At 32.1% G+C, this 24940-nt stretch overlaps 1 protein-coding gene and 1 long non-coding RNA gene across 2 annotated transcripts; both read left to right on the plus strand.

Annotated features, from left to right (window-relative positions):
* The first annotated feature begins 11141 nt into the window (after positions 1-11141).
* On the plus strand, positions 11142-14389 carry LOC137828326 (uncharacterized). Its single transcript, XR_011083857.1, has 3 exons — positions 11142-11160; positions 12376-12845; positions 14026-14389. It is a non-coding gene; the product is annotated as an uncharacterized lncRNA (long non-coding RNA).
* Positions 14390-15554: 1165 nt separating this feature from the next.
* On the plus strand, positions 15555-20149 carry LOC137828097 (uncharacterized). The gene is made up of 6 exons (XM_068634519.1): positions 15555-15607; positions 16328-16588; positions 16677-16818; positions 16999-18158; positions 18497-19060; positions 19147-20149. The coding sequence occupies exons 1-6, from the start codon at positions 15555-15557 to the stop codon at positions 20147-20149; spliced, it is 3183 nt and encodes a 1060-aa protein (XP_068490620.1).
* The last annotated feature ends 4791 nt before the right edge of the window (positions 20150-24940 follow it).

Below are 24940 nucleotides of genomic sequence, written 5' to 3' on the forward strand. Positions count from 1 at the left end.
TGATAATAAAAAAAATGTAAAGGAGCAAGTTATTTATTTGAAAACTAATTATACAAAAAGAAGTTAAAAATGAATACTTCATTAATTATATGGGCATTTATTATTCTGATATTTTTTAATTTGGAGATTTGCTAAGATACTTTGGAACTAATTCAATTATAAGGGAGATTAGAATGAGAAAGCGTTAAACCTACAGGTGGGAGAAGTTGCCACAGATGAAGAGCTTGTGAGTGGAACCCATTTTTTGTTTGTTTTGGAATATGCATTTGTTTGTCGTTGGACTAATATGCATTTAAAAATTCATTCACAAGTGTCTATTTCCTAATTTCTATTCAAGATGCAAAATATTTGAGTGTGTTGTGTCTCGCTCTGTGTTGTGTTCGTTAAAAGAAATAAGGAAAATGATATAATGACAATCTTGTTCCAGTATACAATTCTATTTTTTTATCTAAAATTTTAATTTTTATATGAAATGATAAAAATATTTTTTTTATATCATAAATAAAGAGTTGTAGAGTGGGGCTTGTCCATCTATCATTGCTCAAGAAATAAAGTATTTTTGTGTACACAATGATTTTGGCATTAATGGCTACATTCTTTTCTACCCAATGGAGCTACACTTGTGCCCTTGATGTGTGGTATCGCATTCACTGCTTCATCGTTTTCGGTAACTTGTTTTCTCTTTCTAAAGATTATAAAACGAAAAAGATACGCCCAATTATGGATGGCAAAGTGGTGGTACAATAAGACCGTATAACTCACTCTATCTGATATGCAGATTCAATGGGTCACACATGGGGAGTGGGGAAATCTCTTTGTTCGGATTTCTTTATTTTTATATTTTTATTTATTGAATTATTAGTGATATTGATTTTGTTTTGTTAGATATTTTTTTATTAGAGCTTAATTCTCTATTTAGCACCATTTACACTTTTATTTTCCTATCTAGCACCCTTTTGTTTTTATTTTCCTATCTAACACCCTTTCAAAAATAAATAAATAAATGTTAAATTAATTTTATTTTATAATTTTAATTTTGAATACATTAAAAAATAAGTATTTTTAATGTTTAAAATAGTTAGAAATATAATTAATGAATAAATAAATGAGTTTTTAAAAATAAAAAATAAAAAAGTAATAAATTAAAAATGTTTAGTTTAAATGTTTTTTTAAGAATGAAGAAAATAAAAAATTAAACTCTATAACAACATAAAAGTTGAATCTATAAACATAAATTAGTATTTATTTTTATTATTATTGATGATGTAATCATGTTAATTTCAAGTAAAAAATACAGGACATAATTATCAAAAAATCAATATTGAAATGTCTATCCTTAATGCAAAATCCTACAAAAAAAACTAATGCAATTGTTACACTTAATGCTTAAAAATGAGAAGAAAAAAAATGTAAAAATAAATAAATATAGAAAATAAAAACAACAACATTGCAACAGATTTTTCATGATACGAAAAACTATTTGATGGAACTCATAAATGAAGAGTATTGACCTCCATACACTGGTCAAATACTATGCCCAAGTCTCGACATGAAAATAACTTCAAAGGGAAGACTTAAGTCAAGTCGAATAAGGACTGATATTGACATAAGAGAACAACATGATCGAACAAAAAAATGTTTATATTGTCAAACACCAGGACACACATAAAGAACATGTCCCAACATTATTGGATTGTGTTTTTCTCGTCCTTAATTATGTTTCATTTCGCACAAACTATTTAATGTACCATTGAAGAAAATATTAAATGAATGATCATCTTTCATGTATTTTTCTTTTTATAATCAACATCTACTTGTTTAGTATCGCCTTATGTCTCTTATCTTTATCTTGTTTGGATTTTTTTTTTATATCTTGTATATTTATCTTATCTTGTTTTTCCTTTATTTTATATCTTATATGTTTTTAGTTATTATTTTTTCTGTCATTTTTTATTTATTTTTGTTTTTATTTTATTATTGTTGTTTTTATTTTCTATACTTATTTATTTTTTCATTTTTTCCTTCTTATTTTTGAGCATTAAGTGTAACATTTGCATTAGTTTTTTTTAGGATTTTGCATTTAGGGTAGACACTTCAATATTATTTGTGTGTCCACTATTAATTAATACTAATTGACTTTGGTTTTTTTATAATTATGTCCTGTATTTTTTACTTGAAATTAACATTATTACATCATCAATAATAATAATAAAAATACTAATTTATGTTTATAGATTCAACTTTTATGTTGTTGTAGGGTTTAATTTCTTATTTTCTTCATTCTTAAAAAAATAATTTTAAACTAAACATTTTTAATTTATTACTTTTTTTTTTATTTTGTAAAAAACTCATTTCTTTATTCATTAATTATATTTCTAACTATTTTAAACATTAAAAATACTTATTTTTTAATGCATTCAAAATTAAAATTATAAAAAAAAAAAATTTATTATTTATTTATTTATTTTGGAATGGTGCTAGATAGGGAAATAAAAAACAAAAGGGTGCTAGATAGGAAAATAAAAACAAAAGGGTGCTAGATAGGGAAATAAAAGCAAAAGGGTGCTAGTTAGAAAAATAAAAGTGTAAATGGTGCTAGATAGGGAATTTACCCTTTTATTAGAGTATTAAAGTTTAATTAATTTTTTTTATGGTTCAAAAAGTAATTTAGGGGACTACAACTAAGTAAATAGGTCTAAAATAAAAATAAAAAAGTAGCTGGAGAGTTCACCAACCCTTCATGGATCACCAATTTTAATCCATATAACTTAGATAGATTAATCGATTTATCTCATTTTTTATGAATCAGACCAAAACATACAAGTCACCCCGTTTTGTAAATCTTACACCATGACATCATTCAATTTTATAGGTCTTTGTTTTAAATTATTTAATTTTAAATATTTTGTTAGATAACTAAATTTAAATTTAGTAAATTTTATTCTTATTGTTTGAATAAAATATTTCAATTATATTAAATTAAAAAAAAAAAATTAAATATTACAATTAAAAAAATATTAATATTAATATTAATAATATTTTGTAGTGAATTTTAATTGATGTTGTTTTTTTTTAATTAAAGTTCGTCAAGATTTTTCATTTGATATTTGTAAAAAAATTATCAATTGATGTTATGACATTGTTTCACTTGGAGTACAATTATTTAGGATGACTTTTGATGAAAGTTTTTTTACCATGTTTACGGTTGGGGATTTTTCCCTATCTTTTTTATATCAATGTGAGCTGAAAAAATTTCACTATTTTGACATTGGTAAAACAAAACAATCTTAATTAATATTTAGGTTAAAGTTTAGTTAATATTAAAAAAAAAATTCTTAGCAAACTATTGGAAAAAATCTCTATTGATGATGAAAAATCACTGCAAATATTGATAAAAAGAAATAATCATGATAGAGATTTATTGAAAAAATATAATTCACCTCCCTAAAAAAAATATTTCCGACAAATAAAATTTTAACTAAACAATGAATTATATTGTTCTAGAAAAAATTCTAACAAACTTCTATAAAACAACTCCAATCACATCAATAAAAAGAATTTATATTTGACATTAACCAAAAAATAATAATCTTAATTAATAATATTTCAATCTTAGTCAAGCTAATAACACCCTAATTAAAATCAAAATAAGAAAAAACAATGAAGATCAAAACATGAATTTGAGTATATGAAAAATTTAATATTTTTTCCTAAATTAAAATATGAAATTCTATAATTTTAAACAATCAAATTACTTTAAAAAAATTAAAATTAATTTCTTGTTAAATTTTTTATCCAAACAACATATTTTATCACAAAACATTTAAAATTTTCTGAAAAAATAATTGTGTTTTTAAAATTTCTCGCCGAAACACACTATTAATGTATAGCAAGAAATGGAATGTTTTGAAAATAAAATTTTCTGTAAGTTTTCTTCTGCATTAAAATTCCATGGTTAGGCGTTATTTTTTTCCTGACAAAACTCTGGAGTCATCATTTGTGACTTTTATAATTAATAAAAGTGCTGAATTACTAATTGGGCTGGACTCTAGAACAAGCGGTATTGTTTTCAGCCCAATTAGTCTAAATCCTCGTTTTGCATTTTTATACCTCCCTTCCTTTCACTTTTTTGTCAATTTTGATGGAAACTAACTTCTGTGATATAATTCTTTTAATAGATTGTGAAAAATACATTCTTCAAAGTGGTGTTTTCAAAAAATACATTTTAAAAGTAAACGGGCAACGCAAAAAAAAAAAAAAAACAGAAAGAAAGAAGTTAACAAAATCAACGTAAATAGTATAGGCCTTTTTTATGCGTAGATAATGAAATCCATCTTAATACCCAATTCCATAGCCACAACGCTATGAGCTGTCTTGCTTAAAATAAAGGAAAAAAGACAAATTCTCTTTGCACCTCCATACTGCATCTTTATATTTTTTTTTAATTTAAGAATACCTTTCTAAGTATGGTAGAAAGTGTTGGGTATTCTTCTTTATTTTCTAGTGGTGGTGGTTACTTAAGGTGATTGGTGATGAATATTAGTGATTGAGCTAAGTTTTATGTTGTTTTTACTAGTGGTGATGGTGTTTTTGTTCCATTATTTAATTTTTCAACTTTTTTTGAAGCCACAAAACCAAAAAAAGAACAACAAGGTGCAAAAATGAAGTGAAATATTCAAAAAAGAGTTTATCTTTGCATTGGAGAATGTTAAATACAATGAATCTTCTCGCCAAGACTCTTACACTCAAATAATGAAATTATTCTCTCAAACGCTATGACTGGAAAATAATGAAAGTGTTGCGACCAAAAGGATACAAGGGTGCAAGAATGCAAATGAGATTATTTAAAAATGTAAGGTTATGCTTTATTTATAATTTTTTTAAATTTTTTTTAGAAAAATTTAAAAATATTTTTCACAATTAATATGGAGGTGTGAGATGTACGGAAATTAATAAATTTTTTTTTCTTAATTATTCTTGAATTATTAGAATTATTATTATTGTTCTCTTTTTTTAGTTTAACTAACATTTATTATTAATTTTTAGTTTGTATGAAACAACATTAAATTACATTTTGTAGGAGATAGGAACATATTAACCTACCTGTACGGGTGTTGATAATATATATTCTCTCCTTTATTGAATATAGTTAATATATATTCTCGTCAAAACTCGAGCTCGAATGCTTAGATGTTGTATCCGAGACAATTCCTTTACAACTGTAAGGTTTGAGTGTTTGGAGGTCGCACTGAGATGAGGGGAGTTCTATTTGTTGACAATATTTTGACGATCAAGTTAGTGAAAACTCGAGCTCGAATGCTTAGATGTTGCATCCAAGACAATTCCTTTACAACTACAAGGTTTGAGTGTTTGGAGGTCGCACCGAGATGAGGGGAGTTCTACTTGTTGACAATACTCTAACAATCAAGTTAGTGAAAACATAAAAATATCAATGTAGTATGTATTGCATAGAATAATATTCCTCTTATTTTTTGGGGTCATCCTCTATTTATAGAATTTTTCATCAGAATAATATCACAACATATTTAAATAATAACAAGCATATCTTTTATGTTCAGAATAATATCACAACAAATTAAATAATAACAATCATATATTTTCTTTTATCGATATAACCCGGACAGTACACAATAGTCTAGCCTCAAGCCGAGCGAGCGAGGTGATGAGGTTATAGTAAATATTCACATTAAAAACCTTTGCATTAAAAGTGGTTTTGCACGTGACTCAAGGCATTATATCACAAGACGTGGATTTGTTAGTTATTAATGCAGTCCGATCGTAGTCGTCGACCAAGTTAGTCCACCCGTACAAATGTCGTTGACCAACTTAATTCAATCTTAGGATTTGGCCAAATTGGTTTGCCCGAGAAATGTCTTTGATCCACTTGGTTTGATCTTAGGATTCAACCAAGTTGGTTCGTCCATAGAAATGTCGTTGACCCACTTGATCCGATCTTAGGATTCGACCAAGTTGGTCCGCCTATAGAAATGTCGATAACCCACTTGGTTCGCTCTTAGGATTCTGTCAAGTTGGTTCGTCCGTAGAAATGTCGTTGACCAACTTGGTTCGATCGACATTCCAGAATTTTCCCATTTTCGCTTGAACAAAATTTCATTTTGTTTGAGCGAAAATGGACTAAAAAGTACTTTAGAATTGTTATTTTATTAAATATACTAGACCAAAGTAATAATTTCCCTGCTAGAGTTAGATAGTTACTCTAAATCAAAATCACACCACCAATACTTAGCAACATTATCCTTTAAGTAATTCATCAAACTATTTACATTCATTCATTTACTTATTCACATCAAAACAATATAATTTTATAACATCTACCATGTCTAAAATTTCGCATTCTAATCTCAATCAAATTCTAACATACTCAAAATAACCAATCATGCAAGAAATTTTGAGACTGGTGACCACGTTACCTCTACATCCAGATATTCTAGCGTAGGGTTCTATTTGAAATTTGAAACTAGCTTCCCTTACCTGAACTTGAGCAAATGTTCACTAAGAGCTCCAAATCCTATAATTCTTCTAGGGTAACTTAACCTCACCATAGAGTCTTGATAAAAATCTAACTACATCATTATGACCTTGACAGAGATTAATTATGAAGATAAAAGTATTACATGCAAGCTTAAACTAAAGGCAAACCTAACGAGATAAAAAAGAACTCAAAGAAAAATGAGTCAAAATGAACTTAATTTATTTAAAAATTTGACAAGGTAAATCTTATACAGTTTACTACCAAGAGTTCAATGATAGACTCCGATTATTGATATGATGAGCAAGGATGTTAAAATCTAAGAGAAAAAAGAGAGAAAAGAAAAAATAATTTTTTTTAAATAATGATCCTTTTAAAATAACACCCGAATAACTGAATTTTTATATTTATATAGACTTTTTACTTTAATAATAAATATTTCGGTGTCATTTTAATTATCATTTCTTCTCTAAAATTAATTTTCTCAGTACTTACAACAAATATATTTACCTTAATAAATACACAAAAGAAAAAGAAAGATTATAAAGCTAGAATTTTGTATTGATGAGTTTTTGTCCTTCTTCAATCATCCATTTTAACTATATCTTTAAATTAAAAATTGCTAAAGTAAATTAACTCAACCAGTTTCAAATTCTTATAATAACTTACCGAGCACTCTTATTATAATTTACAATTTTTCATTTGTTTTTATAGAAAGAAGAAAAAACAGTGTCTTGAAGAATAGCTAAAGGAAATAGTTTTCTGCTTCTTTTTTTTGTTTTAAAATTTGAAACTTAATATTGTTAACAGCTTTTTCCTCTAAACAATTTCCAAAATTATGCCCATTTTTTAAGATTATGGTAGAGTAAGAGCATCACCAAACTATTAAGTCAGATATACTTCTTTATCATGCTTGGTTTTATTATTATTAATACTATTATTTTATAATTATTATTACTTTATTTTATTATAATTATAACTATTTTATTATAAAATAAAGGATTATAATAAAATAAAGTAATAATAATTATTTTATTATAATTATAATAAAATAAAACAATTATAATTATAATAAAACAAAATAACTTATAATAATAATAATACTGATATAAACTGGTTTAGTAATTTTGATGATATTCTCATTCTATGATGATCTTATGTTTGACTTTTATTTCTTTATTTAAAAATTTAGTCTAAATGACAAGGGTCTGTCCTGTTTATTATAATGGTTTCGTGTTATCTTTTATTTTATTATATTAAAGTTAATTATCTTATAATGGTTTTTTTATCAAATAAAATAAAATATAATACAATTGTGATTATGTTAATTATTTTATATAATTATATATATTAAAATAATTTAATTATCACTACTACTGTCCGAAAAGAAGGAAGTTTACAGGTTTAATTATTAATGGACAAAATGTTACTCATTTCTTTTTGTGTTTTTGAAGTTTCATATATTAAATTTTTAATATGATATTTATATTTAAAAAAATAATTTTAATTCTTTTAACTAAGACGTTAACTTCAATATAATATTTTGTGATTATTTTGAAAATTTCTATTTTAGTCCGTATTAATTAAAACCTTAAAAAGACTATTAGACAATCAATTTTCTGAATATATTTAATATGTGTTGAAATAAATCAAAAAGACATTTTAAAAAATATAAAGTAAATTTTAAAAAAAATTGTGCACTGGGACACATAATTCCCAATTCACCGACACATTTGTAGGAACTGAACATAGTGGTACTCTACTATTTCCTCTTTAACAGAGCTACTGATACCTACAGGTTAACATGCCTTGTCTATTCTCCTCCATCTTCGGAAAAGCACTGACCTTTATGAGAAAAAAATTGTGAAAAGATGGTGATACTCATATAAATTTTTGTATGAATTTTACAGAAATAGTATATGCTTCAATAACTTGGCTTTGACCGCTTGCACGTTCTTAGAGTATATTTTACGCCATTGGTCCACCTGTGCCCTACTGTTGTTGGTTTTAGTATTAGAATATTCTGTACTTGTCTCTCCTCTTTAAATACATGAAAGAAGATTTAGAAAGTGTGAATCTAAAAATAGATTCCTTCTTCTATCAAAAAAGCTCTCTTCTTCTGTTAATTTTTCAGTTTTTGATATATGTCAAACCAGCGGATGTAAAGTGATGAATTCATTCAACAACAACAATCAGGACAATGGCACTCAGAACTTCACTAATGCCAAAATCATAATTACTGGAGGTTATTGCTGTTGCTGTACTTCGTTTGATTTGCATGGTATCATTAAACTAAACAAATACTCTGTTTTTTTTTTTGTCTGTATTAGGTCTTTCTCAGGTACTGGTCTCTCAATCAAGACTTCGACGAATTCCCCTTCACTTCTAAGTCACTATTCCCTAACAACATTTTTAGATTCTCCATAGCCACTTTCCACTGTTTACTACAAAGACAGTAATGGAAGCTTCTTCCACCGGATCCAATTCCAGTGACGTCTTTGTATCTTCTCCTTTTGGGTGTCAACTATTTTTCCAAGCAGATTAGATCTGAACGTCTGTGCCTTATTTTGTGTTCAGCACCAGGTCTCAAGTATTTATGCAAAAAGTCCCTTAAACGTCAAGTAATTTACAGTGTTTATACTGTCAAGAAGCGCTGCAAAATATACCGTGATATTTTTGGTCTAACACAGTGACTATACTCATAGCCGCTATCCTACACTCATTTTTTACATTAATTCAAAACACGTTACTTACGCTCGTATCTTCTTCTTCGCGCGCGTTTTCCTTTCTTTTTTATCTTTTGAGGTTTTTGTAAGTTTCTCTCATTCACTCACTTATTCTTCTGCATCCTCCATTGCTTTTTTTTTTCCTCTTATTATTTATTTGTTTCTGCATCTTATTTTGTTTCATTGTTTAGGGTTTCCTTGTGCCTCCATTGATCTTCATCGTTGCTAGTCGTCTCTGCTCTTCACCACCACCACCTTCACGTACAAGGTTGGTGGTATTTTTTTATATTTTTAATCATTGTAAAATTTATTTAAAATAGGTAGAAAGTGATTTTTATTCAATTTTTTTGGAAATTTCATTTAGAATATATTTGATGGAGGAGTCCTCACATTGAAGAGAAAAGTGATAGATTTGGAATCGTCAAGAAGTAGTGTGAAAATGAAAGTTGCTCGAGATGAGAAGACAAGGCCCTTGGCCAATACCCAAAGGGAATTGAGTTCACTAAAAATTCCAAAAATCCATCATTTACTATTATTTATTTTATTTTTTTTTTGTATTATTTAGGTCTTTTTTAAAGTTTAGGAGGTTTTAGTTCTCATACTTATACTAATAAAAAAATTCTGAATTTTTTTATTTATTTTTTCCAGTATAAATTAGTGATTTATCAATAGTGTATGAGTTACATAAATAAATAGGAATATGTTATTATAGTGTTTGTAATACATTTTATCAATGTATATAATTTGATTCTTTGAATATATGTATCTAGGCTAACTGAGTTTTAATTGTACGAGTTACTTTAGATGGGATTAGTATTAAAAAGAATGAACTAAAAAAATAAAAAATATTCATCTAAAATGGTGGTTATGGTAAAATAATCGTTGTTTTAAACCTTTCAGGAGAATCTAAAACGACAGCTTTTACTATAGTCATATTCTTTACTCTGGAACATAAGACTGTGTGCTGATCAACAACGGCTAGGAAATCGTCGTTTTAAGGTTAAAATAGCTGCCGTTTTTAACTATTTTTGCAGTAGTGGATGAATAGAATCTTCATATGTTCTCATGAGCTGGTGCTGTAATTCACAAGGATTCTTATGTTGAAGCTATGCGCAGGATATAAACAAATTAAGGATAAAAGTTAAAGAGATATAAACCAAGTTCTCTTATGTCTGTATTAAGGAGGAAGCGTGAAAGATAACTTCTCACCCAAATTTCTCTAGAATTGTTAACTTTACATGTATATTGAGGTTTCCCAAATTCTTCTTAGGGTCCAAAACAATTTGTTTGATGTATTTGGGAACTTTGTTCTGACTCCTTTGGATTTGATTTATCTTCCTTGAGTATGCATATCTATATGTTGTTTTCTTAGGCATAAGACCGTCAGAGTAACAAGAGAATACATAAATGAGATCTTGAATTCTCTGGACAAAATGCGTGTTACAGGGCAATATGAATTAGCTTTTTTGGTTTCTAAATTATCTTGGGATTGGGGTTTCAGTAACCAACATGAAATATGATACACTTATACTTCAATCTGTGTCAAATACAATACTTATCATTGAAGTATCTATAAAGTAATAATATATCACTTATAGTATCCGCTTATTTTCAAAATAAGCGTACCGTATTCAATACACAGTATCCATGCAATATGTAAATCATGCAATATGGTTTAATATTAAATTTAATGCAACAGAACTAATTGCTTAACTAGTTGAAAAAAACAGTAATTTAATTGTTTGACATGGTGTTGCAGGTTCTTTAGGATTTGGCCTCTTAAAGTTCCAGGTTTGCGACAGGATTTATAATTTTGAATTGGATTGCACTCTCTTCAGAATCTGTGGAGCTTTTACGTGCCAATCAAAGTTTGATCCACAAGTAACTAAGAATTCAGTTGTTAATACATCAAGTAATTTACCTGTAAGTACTTTCTTTCACCTTGGACTCTTTAATCCCTTATCTCAGCCATAACTGATTGGGACCTTGGCCTTGTGAACCCAATAAAGTTCTCTTTCTTGTGAGACTATTTTAGTGTACCAAAATCGTAACCAAGTAGCTAGAGGGCCTACAGTCCTTGTTTATGGGCTATTTTCTGTTTTAATATATACTTGAAAACCAGTTATGTATTTCGGCATTGTGCTGAGTGTGAATCCAAATTAATTGAGTACGTTAAATTTTATATTGTTTATTTTCTGAAGTTGATTCGTTGGTTTGGGATGTGATATGGTTGTTTCCCTTATGATTTTTGTTCTCCATTCCCGTGGTAATGATCAAGATAGTTCTGTTTTCCCCGGTATATTTAAGTATTGTGAATTTGGACAAGGGAAAACAAAATTGTTTCGTGGCAGGACAAGATGAATCTAAAAGTTGAATTTTTCTTTAAATAAAATTTATTCTAAATACTTCGTGATGCAGAAAATGAATGGACTTAGTTTCCAGATGTGTTCATGTTTAACATCAAAATATTCACAGATAGCTTTGAGATCTGTTTTTTTTCCTAATTTGATACTTTATCTCACCTGATATTGTTATTCTAAATGGTTAAAATATGATAAATTGGTAATATACTTTAAAAATGTTTTTAGTGATTGTTCTAACAAATAAATCTTAGGGTCTTCATTCATTTTTTTTTATTGATTTTGGTTTTGAAAGTCATATTTAAGACTTTTTTTTTTACTTTGTTAATTTCTTTACTAAAGGTTAAGATTTTGATTTTTTTTCTATTTTATTTTCCATGTCTATTGATTTATTTTTTCTATTATTTTGTTGATTTTATTAATTTTATCTTAATTTAATGATATAGGATCATGATTTCTTGAATTAGGGTTTATTAATTTACTTCTAAATTTGTTTCCATATTATTATTTTACCTATTTGTCATTACTTGATTATGATAGAACTCGATCCACATAATATTTTCATTCCGTAATACACTGTAATGATAGATTGATTCCTACTTATCAGTACATAGTCTTCTAGTCTTAAACCCTAAAATTATTAGGATTCATCAGAACTTTACTACAATAATATATTAAAAATAATATTACTTTGAGTACTTTTGAATTCCCTCTATATGTTCGTGTATTTTCTGGATCAAGTACTCACTTACTAATAATTTTATATTTGATGTTTCAGGAAGGCAAAGTATTGGACCAAGTGCCATAACAAACTCATTTAACAACGAGAGTGAAGGCAGACAAGACTTCTCCAATGCAACAATCAAAATTGAAAGGTGTAGTTATGCCTCAACTAGTAGTGTCAGTGTCGGTGTGATAGCAAGCTCATTCAACAACAAGGGCAATGGCATCCAAAACTTTAGCAATGCCACAATCATAATCATCGGCAACTGTTGTGGCTCACTTGGTTTGCATGGTATCATATTTTACTGCTTATTCCTTAGAGTTCTTGTTACACTACTGCTTATCCCAACTAGAGATCAACATCTCCATCTAACAATACTGGATTCAACTTGATCCAAGGTTGAGGTCAATTCTCCTTCAAGGGGCACTGCACTCGCCAATAACATTCATTTATGATCCTCCATAATCTTCTCACCTACCATGTCTATGTCTTCTACCACCAGATTCAATTTTCGCCACATCTTTGTATGTTCCTCTTTCACTCACCATGCTGGTTTATATTCAATTTTTCTATTTAAAATATATATGAACATGCATGCTCTTGTTTTTGTGCTCAACACCAGAATCTCCACGTACTAAAGATCTACATTGAGTGAAATAGAAAACAAAAAAAGTAGAAAACTATAGGAATGAAGAGTTGATGCAATTTTATTCTTATATAAATTACATTAGAAAGTTTGCAACAGTTTTATCCTAACAAAATATTTCTCTTAATTATGGTCAATATAAGACCTGCGAAAGTGTGTTTTTATCTTATTGTATGATTCTCAACATTTGTGAGAATTCCAACTTTATGTCAATTTATGCATGATATAAATGAAGGACAGAAAATTCCCAACATTTGTGAGGATTCCAACTTTATGCCAATTTATGCATGATATAAATGAATGACAAAAGTTGGAGTAAATAGTTTCATTATATATGTGGGTCCTGGTTTGATTATTGATATCTAGAAGATACTTTCTAAAATATCTAACTAGGAATATTCAGAAGATTTTAGTAGTTTTGCTTTATGATGAAAGGTGTATTTTATAGGTTATGGATGTTTTTCTTTTTTACTCTGGGATGCTATACAATACCATCTATTCTTTAAAGTTATTAAGTCTGTACTATCTTTAATAAATTTCAAATAAGGAGTTATTCCATACTCTTTTTCTTCTCTTTAGGAATATTCTGTTAGTTTTATTAGATTTGTATATTAATGATTAGTATATCATAAGTGAGGTAATATGGAAAATGCTTTCTCTACCAAATTGCTATCTTCAACTATAACTCTTGACTTTAATGCAATGTCGCGAGGTACATGTATTGTAGTTTATCCACCTCTGGAAGGTTCTTAATACATATCTTTTGAGACCTGATGTTGGGTTTCGGTAATTGAGTCTGCAAATGTGCTTAATCCATCAAATTGTGCCCAAATCCTTCATAGATGGTCTTAAACATTTTGTTTGATATATTTGGGATTTGTGCTGTGATTAACTTTAATTCCTTATGATTCAAGAAAAAGTGATTCTAGTAATATGACATTTTATATAATACGTGCTAAAATATTATTAAAAAATTCACTGAAAGTATTGAAATTTCGTGTACATGTATGAAGGCATTGTCCTGACTAACTAATGGTTTTATATTTGATGTCTTACAGGAAGTCGAAGTATTGAACACGGTGTTGTAAACTCATTCAACAACGAAGGCAATGGGTTACAGGACTTCAGCAATTCAACAATCATAGTTGGAAGTTGTAGCTGTACCTCAACTTGTGTGGAACTGAAGACTTATCAAACGGGTTTGATTAAGAAAAACATTGAAACTGGATGAGGCATGTTAAACCTTTGAGATGAGGCCATAATGTTTTCAAACAGTTATTGACTGAAGAACCCTTTGGAAAACAAAGTAGCCATTAGCCAATAGGGTTGAAGAAAGCTCAATTTTTGGAAATCTTTCAATTATGCTGATTGTTGATTGTGTTTTGGCACTTTAGATGAACTTGATAATTGAGTGGTCCCCCATAAGCAGGACCATTTTGTATTTTGATTATTTAAATGCACAACAATTTTCTTTCACATAGTTGGCTCCAAGAGTTGATTCCACCACTTTTTTTTGTCTTGGCTTAGAGTACTTCTGGTTTCATTAATTAAGGTTCAGTGTGGTTCTGTTCTGCCACAATTCTATCTTCTCAGTTGTAATGAGAACCAGAATGATGTATAACTCTATTCTATTTGTCTACGCTTCAAAGTTAGGTTTATTAAGCACTACTTTGTTACAAAGAACTCCTGCTTCAAATCAGCAGTTATATATAGTTATATATATTTTTAAAATTATCAAATAAGAATTTAGAATGATATTTTTTTTTCATTGTGAGAGTGAAATCGTATTTTTAAAAAAAAATTATATATACATTGTAACTGGTGTTTAATTTTCTTAAAAATATTAAATATATAATATTTTTTAAATGAAACAAATCTGCTACTTGAATTTGTATTATTTTAAAATGGAATTTAGTTTTACTCTTAAGAATATGTTGATTTATAACATTATAGCAAAAACATAATATATTAATAATAAAATAATTAGAGAAGAAACAAATTATTTATTACAAACTAATTATAAAAATCTAAAATATTAGACAGTGCACTACAAGAAAATGATTAAATGATTAAATGACAACTAATTTAGAAACAAATAAAAAATAGTTTCTATAGTAACTAATTTAGATACCATTTCATAAACTAAAAATTATTAGTTACTAAAATGGTATCTATTATTAATAAAAATTATAATAAAATTTGATACTACATTTTTGTAGCTAATAATAAATAAAAAAGTAAAATAAAATTAGAGACCCTTTTTTAGTCTCTTTGTTAATATGTAATTAGAAACCAATTTTTAAGTCACTTTTAATCTATTTTAGAGACTAATTTTTTTTTATAAAAATAATAAAATTAAAAACTAATTTTTTAGTTTCTAATCATATTTTTAGTCACTACTATTTAAATTTAGATACTAATTTTAGAGTAATTAAATTTTATAAAATTAATTATTTTTTTAATTTTTTTAATTTGAGCAAATTGGTTGCAGGGAGGTAAAATTAATCTATCTTTCTCTGTAGCCTTTTCTTCTCATCTCTCAATCTCCACAACACACTCTCCAACCGGCAGCAACGACGCATCCACGATGGCGACGCTCTCCGACTGCGACTCACCCGCCACAACAAAGCACCCGCGACTGTAACGCATCCCGCGACAGCAATGCACGAAGGCAGCGTGTGACGGCAGCGCATCCCGTGACAGCAACGCGCAACGGCAGCGCACGACGGCAGCACATTCCACGACAACAACGCACGACGACAACTGAGTAGTATGCTTCTCCTTGTCTCATTTCGTGCTCTATTCTTACTCTGATTTTTATTTTTTGTGCTTGCTCTTCCTTATAGATTTTAGGTCATTGCAGTAGAGTAGGATGTTTTTCCTTGTCTCAAATTTAACAATTATATTCCAATGTGGAGTTTCAACATTTGATTTTCAATCTATAGACTCTTTGAATGGTCCTCCTACACATTTTTATTACCATTTCAGAAATCCAAAACTTGGAAATTCTTTTTAATCTTCTCAGATTGCGTAAATACTTGATTTATAACTTCTCAACTATCAACTGATAACACAGTTGATAGTTTTTTTTAATCTATGTATAGATTCCTTATAAGATAATAGTGTTAGTTTTATATCACTTGATAGTTTTTTTAATCTATGTATAGAATCATTATAAGATAATAGTGTTAGTTTTTTTTTTTTTGGAATAGAGTATTCCCTGCTGTGTGGTATAAAATGCAAATCAATCCATTAACTTATTCACAAAAGTCTCCATCACTCTTAAATTTATGCATCTTGAACACATTAATAAGATGTGTTCAAGTTTGTAGCTCAACCTTTGGCACTAGGAGCTTTTAGTTCAAATTCAAAACCAAATGTTAATCAATCATTCAAAACACCTAAGTTTGCAGCTCAACTTTTGGCACCAGGAGCTTCTAATTCAAATTCAAAACCTAATGTTGATCAATCATTCAAAACATCTCAGTTTGCAGCTAATTCAACATCAAATGAAATTAATTCAACACCAGATGAAACTAATTCTACATCAAATGAAACTTTTGCTGCATCAGAGTCACATGGCAATTATGTCAAGTCAGTTTTAAACCTTGATGGGCAAGGGTATGTATATCAATGTAATCATTACTCTTAAAACAACCAAATTAATAATAAATTGTGGAATTATGATAATTTACATGTCATTTTGCAGATTCTTACCTTCACGCCCTATAGCTAATGGGATTGGAAATATCTTCAAAAGTCATTATACCGATCCATGGCTGTTAGTACGAGAAATTACACCAGCAGAAGGCCCAAGAAACAACCCAATTGGATGCAGGATTTTATATTGGGTTAAGACCCATGCTTTTATTATTCTGCCATTTTATTTTAGTATGTGTTCCTTTTTCATCTGTTGTTTTATTTTAAGAGTTTTGTAAGGCCCATGGCCCTTAAACCCTTATGTAGGGACTTACCATTATGAATGAAGGCATAAGTTTTTTGTGATAACCCTAATTTTAGTATAGCAGTAGCAAAGGTCTATCATTGGTGCTTTCATTGTTATGGCTCCTAAACTCTCATCCAAGGACATGGAAGAGGTCATCCACGCCATTCAAGCTCAAATCACCCTCCTCACGCACCCTGACAATCAAAACCCTTCACCTCCCCCTCAAACCAGTCCTCGATCATCTCATTCTCACCCTCATCAGCAACTACCCTTTTTTGAAGGAACCCAACCCTTGGACTGGCTCTTTCAAGCAGAGCAATATTTTTCATTCTATCAAATTCCTATGGACCAGCATTTGGCCATGGTGGGATTCCACATGCAGGGAGATGCTCTCTCCTGGTTTAAATGGCTGCACAACAATAACCTCCTCACAGATTGGCATTCTTTCACAAGGGCCTTGGAGCTCTGTTTTGGCCCATCAACATATGTCAATCACCAAGTTGAGTTATTTAAACTCCAGCAAACCTCCACAGTCACAAAATACCAAGGCAGGTTTGAATGTTTATGCAACTGTGTGGTGGGTCTCACTCCCAAGACTATACTTAATTGTTTCATTTCTGGTTTGAGTATTGATATTCGCAGGGAGTTCACTATATTAAATCCTTATTCTATAGCCCAAGCCATAGGACTAGCCAAGCTTATTGAAGACAAACTGAGAGATTCCAAACCTAAACAACACCGTTATACCCCAACACCTCACCCCACCACCACTAATTCTTCGTTCACAAAAAGTAGACCTAATACCCTTACCCCACCATCAGCTCCAATACAGATTAAACGTCTCTCATCTTCCCAAATGCAGGAACGACGTGCCCTAGGTCTTTGCTACAATTGTGATGACAAGTTCTTTCGGGGCCATAAGTGTGCTACATCTCGTTTTTTGCTTCTTTTGGATGATCCTGATACAGTAATTGAACCCACCGAGCACCCTATTCCATCCTCCGAATACACCACTCCCCTCCATTTTCACATTTCCCCTCAAGCCATCTCTGGTACCATTTCCCCAAAAACTCTCAAATTCACCGGTTTAATCCACAACCTACCGGTGACAGTTCTTATTGACTCAGGAAGTTCTCATAACATACTTCAACCACGTATTTCCCACCATATACATCTAGCCATATCTCCTAGCCCACCGCTATCGGTTATGGTGGGAAATGGGGCTTTCATCCAGTGTCAAGGATTGTGCCCATCAGTGGATATCTCACTACAGAACTCCACCTTTACTATCCCATTTTACCTTCTTCCCATTGAAGGAGCATATGTTGTCCTATGCGTAGATTGGTTAAGCACACTGGGATCCATCTAAGCAGATTTCTCAATCCCCAACATTGCTTTCACACATAACAACCAACAAATTACCCTCCAAGCTTCCCCCTCACCCACCCCAGCAGCTACCACTTACCACCAATTTTGTCACTATTTATCTAATAATTCAATTGCATCCTTCCACCTCCTCTCGGTGGAAAACTAGCCCAGCACACTCACAATCAGGACCATTGATCAACCTTTTTTCCCTTTAGACAATCTGCCCACGCCCATTCAATCACTCCTTCAGAAATATCACAGTATCTTTCACAAACCTCACGGGCTAGCCCCCAAAGGCCACATGACCACCATATACCATTGTTACCTCACACCTCACCCATCAAGGTCAAACTCTACCGCTACTCACGCCACCACAAGGAAGTCATCACTACACTCATTTCTGAAATGTTGCAAGAGGGTATTATCCAACCCAGTACTAGCCCTTTCTCTTCTCCGGTGCTGTTAATAAAAAAAAAGGATGGAACATGGCGATTCTGTGTTGACTATAGAGCCCTAAATGTAGCCACCATTCGTGACCACTTTCCTATTCCCACCATTGATGAATTGCTAGATGAGTTAGGCTCAGCTACTATTTTTACTAAAATAGATCTCCACTATGGGTATCACCAAATACTTCTTGTTCCAAAGGACACTCACAAAACAGCTTTTCGCACTATTGATGGTCATTACAAATTCCTGGTTATACCATTTGGATTAACTAACACCCCTTCTACTTTTCAGGCAGCAATGAATGATCTTCTCAAACCATACCTCCGCCGGTTTGTCTTAGTTTTTTTTTATGACATTTTAATTTATAGTCCTAGCTTGCAGGACCACATGGTTCATCTGAAAATTATATTGGAAGTGTTACACACTCAAATTTTGCCAAGCTTTCCAAATGCAATTTCGCAACCGCGGAAGTCAGTTATCTAGGCCACATAATTTCAGCTCAAGGGGTCCAACCAGACCCACAAAAGATCAGTGTCATACACAATTGGCCTCAGCCACGATCACTCACGACATTAAGGGGTTTCCTCGGCCTCATTGGATTTTACAGAAAATTTATAAAGCATTACGCCACACTCGCTGCTCCTCACACCGACTTATTACAAAACCACAAATTTACATGGACAGTGCCAGCGCAACAAGCATTTGAAAAATTGAAATTACAAATGACATTAATGTCTATCCTACACCTTCCCAATTTCAAACTCCCATTTGTGGTAGAAACTGATGCATCCGCAGTGGCTGTAGGAGTTGTCCTTAGTCAAACTGGCCACCCTCTCGCCTTCTTCAACAAAAAGATGAACCCCAAGTTACAAGCTTCCTCTGTATACGTCCGGGAGATGTATGCCATCACAGAGTCAGTAAAAAAATGGGGTCAGTATCTCATAGGACAACATTTCACAATCATCACGAATCAAAAAAGCCTCAACACCCTCATGGCCCAAACCATACAAACTCCAGAACAACAAAAATGGACAGCTAAATTACAGAGATATGATTTCCAAATAGTTTACCGACCTGGAAAGGACAATACGGTGGCAGACACTCTTTCAAGAATGGATCAGGAGACCACGCACATCTTATTGGCCGTCTCGTCCCCGATACCTCAGCTGATCCAAGAACTTCAATTTTTTTATGACACTGCAAAAGGCAAAGAGGTGATCCAAGCTTGCACAGGAACTCAACAGCACCCAAGTCTTTTCTCTACCGGCCACGGGTTGCTTTTCTTCCGCCACCAGATTTTTGTCCCAGCAGTAAAAGAATTCCGCAAGCGTATCATGACTGAGTTTCATGCTTCTCCTTTTGGTAGCCATTCCAGTTTTAAACCGACCCTCAAGCGTATAGCTGCCTCCTTCTACTGACCGAAATGGACCAGGGACGTCCATAGCTTCGTCCAACAATGCTCGGTGTGCCAGAAAAGCAAATACATGCCAACAAAAATTCAAGGTCTCCTTCAACCATTGCCAATTCCAGAACAAGTTTGGGAAGATATATCAATGAATTTTATTACTCACCTTCCAACGTCTGCTGGCCACTCCGTTATTTGGGTCATCTACGACAGATTGACAAAGTATGCCCACTTCCTAACTCTGCCCACACACTTCACCGCCCAACAGCTAGCTTCACGTTTTTCGGTAGAAATCTGTCGACTCCATGGACTACCCAAAACTATCATCTCCGACCGTGACCCTTTGTTTGTCAACACCTTCTGGCAACACATGTTCAAGGCACAAGGAACCACGTTGAAATTTAGTTCGTCATATCACCCACAAACTGACGGCCAAACGGAAGTATTGAACAGAGGGTTAGAAGCATACCTCAGGAGTTTTGTAGGAAATCAACCGAACAAATGGTATCAGTTCCTTCACTTAGCAGAGTTGTGGCACAACACCACTTACCATTCGGCTATAGGGACATCACCTTTTCGTGCCCTCTATGGTAGACAACCACCCACCGCAATAGATTTTGTGCGCACTCCACAAGAAGGCACCACCATCCCTAGTGCGTTAGCAGATCACTTCGCGGTACTACAGGAGATAAAAGAGCACTTACGTCATACAAGGCAGCGAATGTGTGATCAAGCGAACCAACACCGCACAGATTGGAGCTTCGAACCAGGCAATTGGGTGTGGGTTCACCTCCAACCCTATCGGCAACGAACGATGGAACGCCGCACACACCAGAAGCTAGGACCGCGTTTCTCAGGTCCATACAAGGTACTACGCCGCATTGGAGCAGTAGCGTATGAGTTACAACTGCCACCAACCACCCGCGTTCACCCTGTTTTTCATGTGTCGCTGCTAAGGCCTTTCAAAGGAACTACTGGAGAAACTCCTTCAGTTTCCACCACTTCCACAAGCAACTGCCAAACTACACTTAACTCAATCTCAAAATCCAGTCAGAAACTCCTGAACACACCGCCCAAAGAGCCCACTAGCAACAAGACACGTGTCCCACTCACGAAGGTTGTGGAGCCCCATGGCCACAAGCCCCTCACGCACGTGCCCACTCCACCGTTTACGGCCACACTCACTCACAAGCTTTACACGCCTCTTGGCTCAACCAGTAGGGGCACTACACGTGTAAGTGACCGTTCAGCAGCTCCAACTTTTTCAGACCTTGAGCCCAACGCCAATAAAGTCTTTCTAGAACCTACCCACCCAAACCCTAATGCAGTTGCGGCACACTCTGCAAACCCTAGCTTAACCGCAACGCCTCCCCATCAACCCGCTATCCAAGCCCAATTACCTCACGCCCATCCCAAAGGGACAAACGCACCCGCGACGCCTACAACAAACCCTAGCGTGGTCACAACGCCTCCTAGCCAATCTTATACCCAAGCCCATCTTCGTCTGACCCGATCCAACACATCACCATACTCTTCCGAACCTACATCACAGCTCAAGGCCCAACATCAGTTCACACCTCCTGCTAAATTCCCTATCTCACCCCCCAACGCCCAAGACACGGCCCAACAGACCCCAAGACTGCACTTTGAGAACAAAGTGCCTCCTGAGGCAGACAGTAATGTTAGTACGAGAAATTACACCAGTAGAAGGCCCAAGAAACAGCCTAATTGGATGCAGGATTTTATATTGGGTTAAGACCCATGCTTTTATTATTCTGCCATTTTATTTTAGTATGTGCTCCTTTTTCATCTGTTGTTTTATTTTAAGAGTTTTGTAAGGCTCATGGCCCTTAAACCCTTATATAGGGACTTACCATTATGAATGAAGGCAGAAGTTTTTTGTGATAACCCTAATTTTAGTATAGCAGTAGCAAAGGTCTATCAATGGCCATCTTGGAAGAAGATACCAATTAGAACAAGAGACTTGTGGTTTGGAGAGTTTTTGGTTGATTTCATATAATTAAATTTGTTTAATTATCTAGTTTAATTTTATTATCTATCTTAGTCTTACATATAACTAACTTTGTTTCTTTATTAATGCAGAAGAAGTTTTCGATTTGTCCACCGGATCATAGGTGGGCAAGAAAGAATTTTGAAATGTGAGGTGCTATAATCATGAAAAATAATCTAAATAAGGCTCGACAGAGAAAGATTAAGCCAAACTGGATTGGAGATAGTACATGGGATATATTATGTCAGTAATGGGCATCTGAAGAATTCCAAAAGAAAAGCACGATCGGGAAAATAAATAAAGTCTCTGGATGTGGAGGTTTTGGAGGGTCTCGTCACACATGTGGCTCTATTAGCACATCTCAGCATAAATATAATATGGTAATTTGTTTTCTAACTATTTTATTTTTATAACATCTCAATATATATATATATATATATATATAATATGGGAAATGTGTGAATTTTATTTTTTCAGACAAAGATGAATGGAATTCCTCCCACTATATTAGAATTGTTTTGTCGCACGCACCAACGACGTAAGGACAACTCTTGGGTGGATCAAAAACTAGAACAAGTAAATGTAATGAACTATTACCTTTTATTTTAGTTGTTTTGTTATATTTTTGGTTTTATCATTTTCAATGTTAAAGTTATTGTTAGTTTATTGTTGTTGTGTGTTTAAATACATATCTGTCTAGAAACCACTGCCACTGCCACGAGACCAATTGTTATCTCTCTAGAAGTTCCCATCATAGCATATACAAATTTAAGTACAAAAACAAAGCAGAAAGAGAACATGAATATTGTTGGTTGAGTCACTGTGAGAGTGTGTGTGTAATAGAAAGAAAGATAGAAAGAGAGAGAAAGATGATCAACGAATAACATCCACCTGCCATGTTGTCCCTTACTCAAGGAATTTCCAACTTTAAAACCAATAAGACTGTGAAATCAATTAGTATGCAGCTACAAGATCTGATGTGACTTTGAGAACAGATAAGACTCTAGATAGACACATGAAAATTTGATGATTGTATTCTAAAATCACCAATTGAATTTTGAGGAAAAATATAGCACTGTAAATAAAAATTGGAGAGAAAGCAAAAATATTGTCATCCAAGATGCCAAAAAAGTCTTTAGAAAGTCTGAAGTAAACTTTTGTTTTGCAAATTTCAGCTTCCTTTTCTCAGATATATGCACTATGAGCATTTGAACCTCATGTTAACATTCAAATAAGTAGATGGAATCTCCAATTCTTTTAAGTTGAAGTAGCAAAATCAATTCAATATACCAGTGACTTTTTACAAGCTTAAAATTAAACTATGTGAGAGCATAAACAAAGTTATTTTTTGAAACACTGCTTGAGAGTGAGTTTTCTTGCTCTGAGTGCATTATCTAACAATCAATAGAAAGGTAATTGCATGATAGTACCATAAAATCAAAATCTAAACCCACTACAAGTAGTTTTCTAATATTGCTGCAAGTTGGGAAAAAAGTTGTGTTTTTTTTCCACAAACATCTCTTTCATGCACCAATTAGTGAAGTAGGAAACAATTACTGCACATTTCAACCTTTTATTTTAATAGTTAAGTACGTTGGAGTTTGAAATTGCATTTGTATGGCATCCACTTTATTTGAAAGTGAAAACTAGGCAACACTGGCAATTGCTTCTTTGGTGCCAAAGAGAAAGAGGGAAATTGCTGGCACACACATAGATCCTTACCAAATCAACCTTAGAGTACATTGTTATGGTAGGGATTGCATTGAAGCTCATTTGTTCCATACAAAAGTTCTGTATTGTAAGAGTAACTTAAAATCAATTTTAGTATCAACTTTAGAATGTCTTAGATATTCAATAATGCATAACACAAGAAAAACATTCAAGTACCTAAATTACAAACATTTTTATTTTATTTTTATAGAGTTTAATAACCTGAAAGCAATGACAACTTATTAAAAATCTAATCTGATTTTCTTAGAAGGAGAATGTGTTTGTGTGTGAGAGAGAGAATAAAAGAAAGATAGTTCAGTGACTGCAGGATCTACTCCAACAGCAGCAAAACTCCTGAAAATAGAATTCACTTGTGAAAATAAAATTGAATAAGGTTCTATTAGAAATCTGATTTCACTATCAGTCCATGTCTGAATAGGTTTCAAGTAAATTTATGTTACTGATTTCACATGTCCTTTCAGCATATTATATTCTTATATATTAAATGTGAAGTACATGGCTTCAAGCTTTGAGTATCCTATATTACAACAACTTTTTCAGACAATTTTACCTAATAAGTATCCCTATTATATATAATACACACACATTATAGGATAGTTACAGGTCATTGTTATTGTTTACCTACACATTAATGAAAATTTTCCAACTAATTTCTTTTTAATTACTTCTAATAGACTGAGAAGCAATCATTCATGAAATAATATCTGTTTGTTTTCTTGATCAATATTATATTGGTATGAATATTCTATTGATGTTAACAAGCAGAATTTACACGTAAATTTGAAGACTTAACACAAAGTGCATCTGCACAAGGAATTCCCCCTCCAAATGAGTTAGATGTTTGGTGTGATGTAGCTGGAACCAAGAATGGGAGGATATATGGTCTTGGAATGGAATCTACTGTTATTGGAGGTAGGCCTTACTACCTTGGCTCATCTTCTTCCTCAAATGGGTGGATACAAAGTCAATAGCTTGATGAACTTAAAAGAGATATGGAAGTAGTTAAGAAAGAAAGAGATGAGCTTCGAATCAAAATTTTAAATATTGAGCAACTTTTTGAGA

Source organism: Phaseolus vulgaris, chromosome 7, assembly GCF_000499845.2.
Source record: "Phaseolus vulgaris cultivar G19833 chromosome 7, P. vulgaris v2.0, whole genome shotgun sequence".
Lineage (NCBI taxonomy): Eukaryota > Viridiplantae > Streptophyta > Magnoliopsida > Fabales > Fabaceae > Phaseolus > Phaseolus vulgaris.

Excerpts from the sequence above, each read along its gene's own strand:
- LOC137828097 (XM_068634519.1), top strand. The coding sequence starts at position 15,555 with ATGGCGACGCTCTCCGACTGCGACTCACCCGCCACAACAAAGCACCCG. Across the intron at positions 15,608-16,327 it reads ACAACAAAGCACCCGCGACT|TTCAAATTCAAAACCAAATG; the intron begins GTAACGCATCCC and ends AGGAGCTTTTAG. Across the intron at positions 18,159-18,496 it reads TTCATCCAGTGTCAAGGATT|ACAATCTGCCCACGCCCATT; the intron begins GTGCCCATCAGT and ends TTTTCCCTTTAG.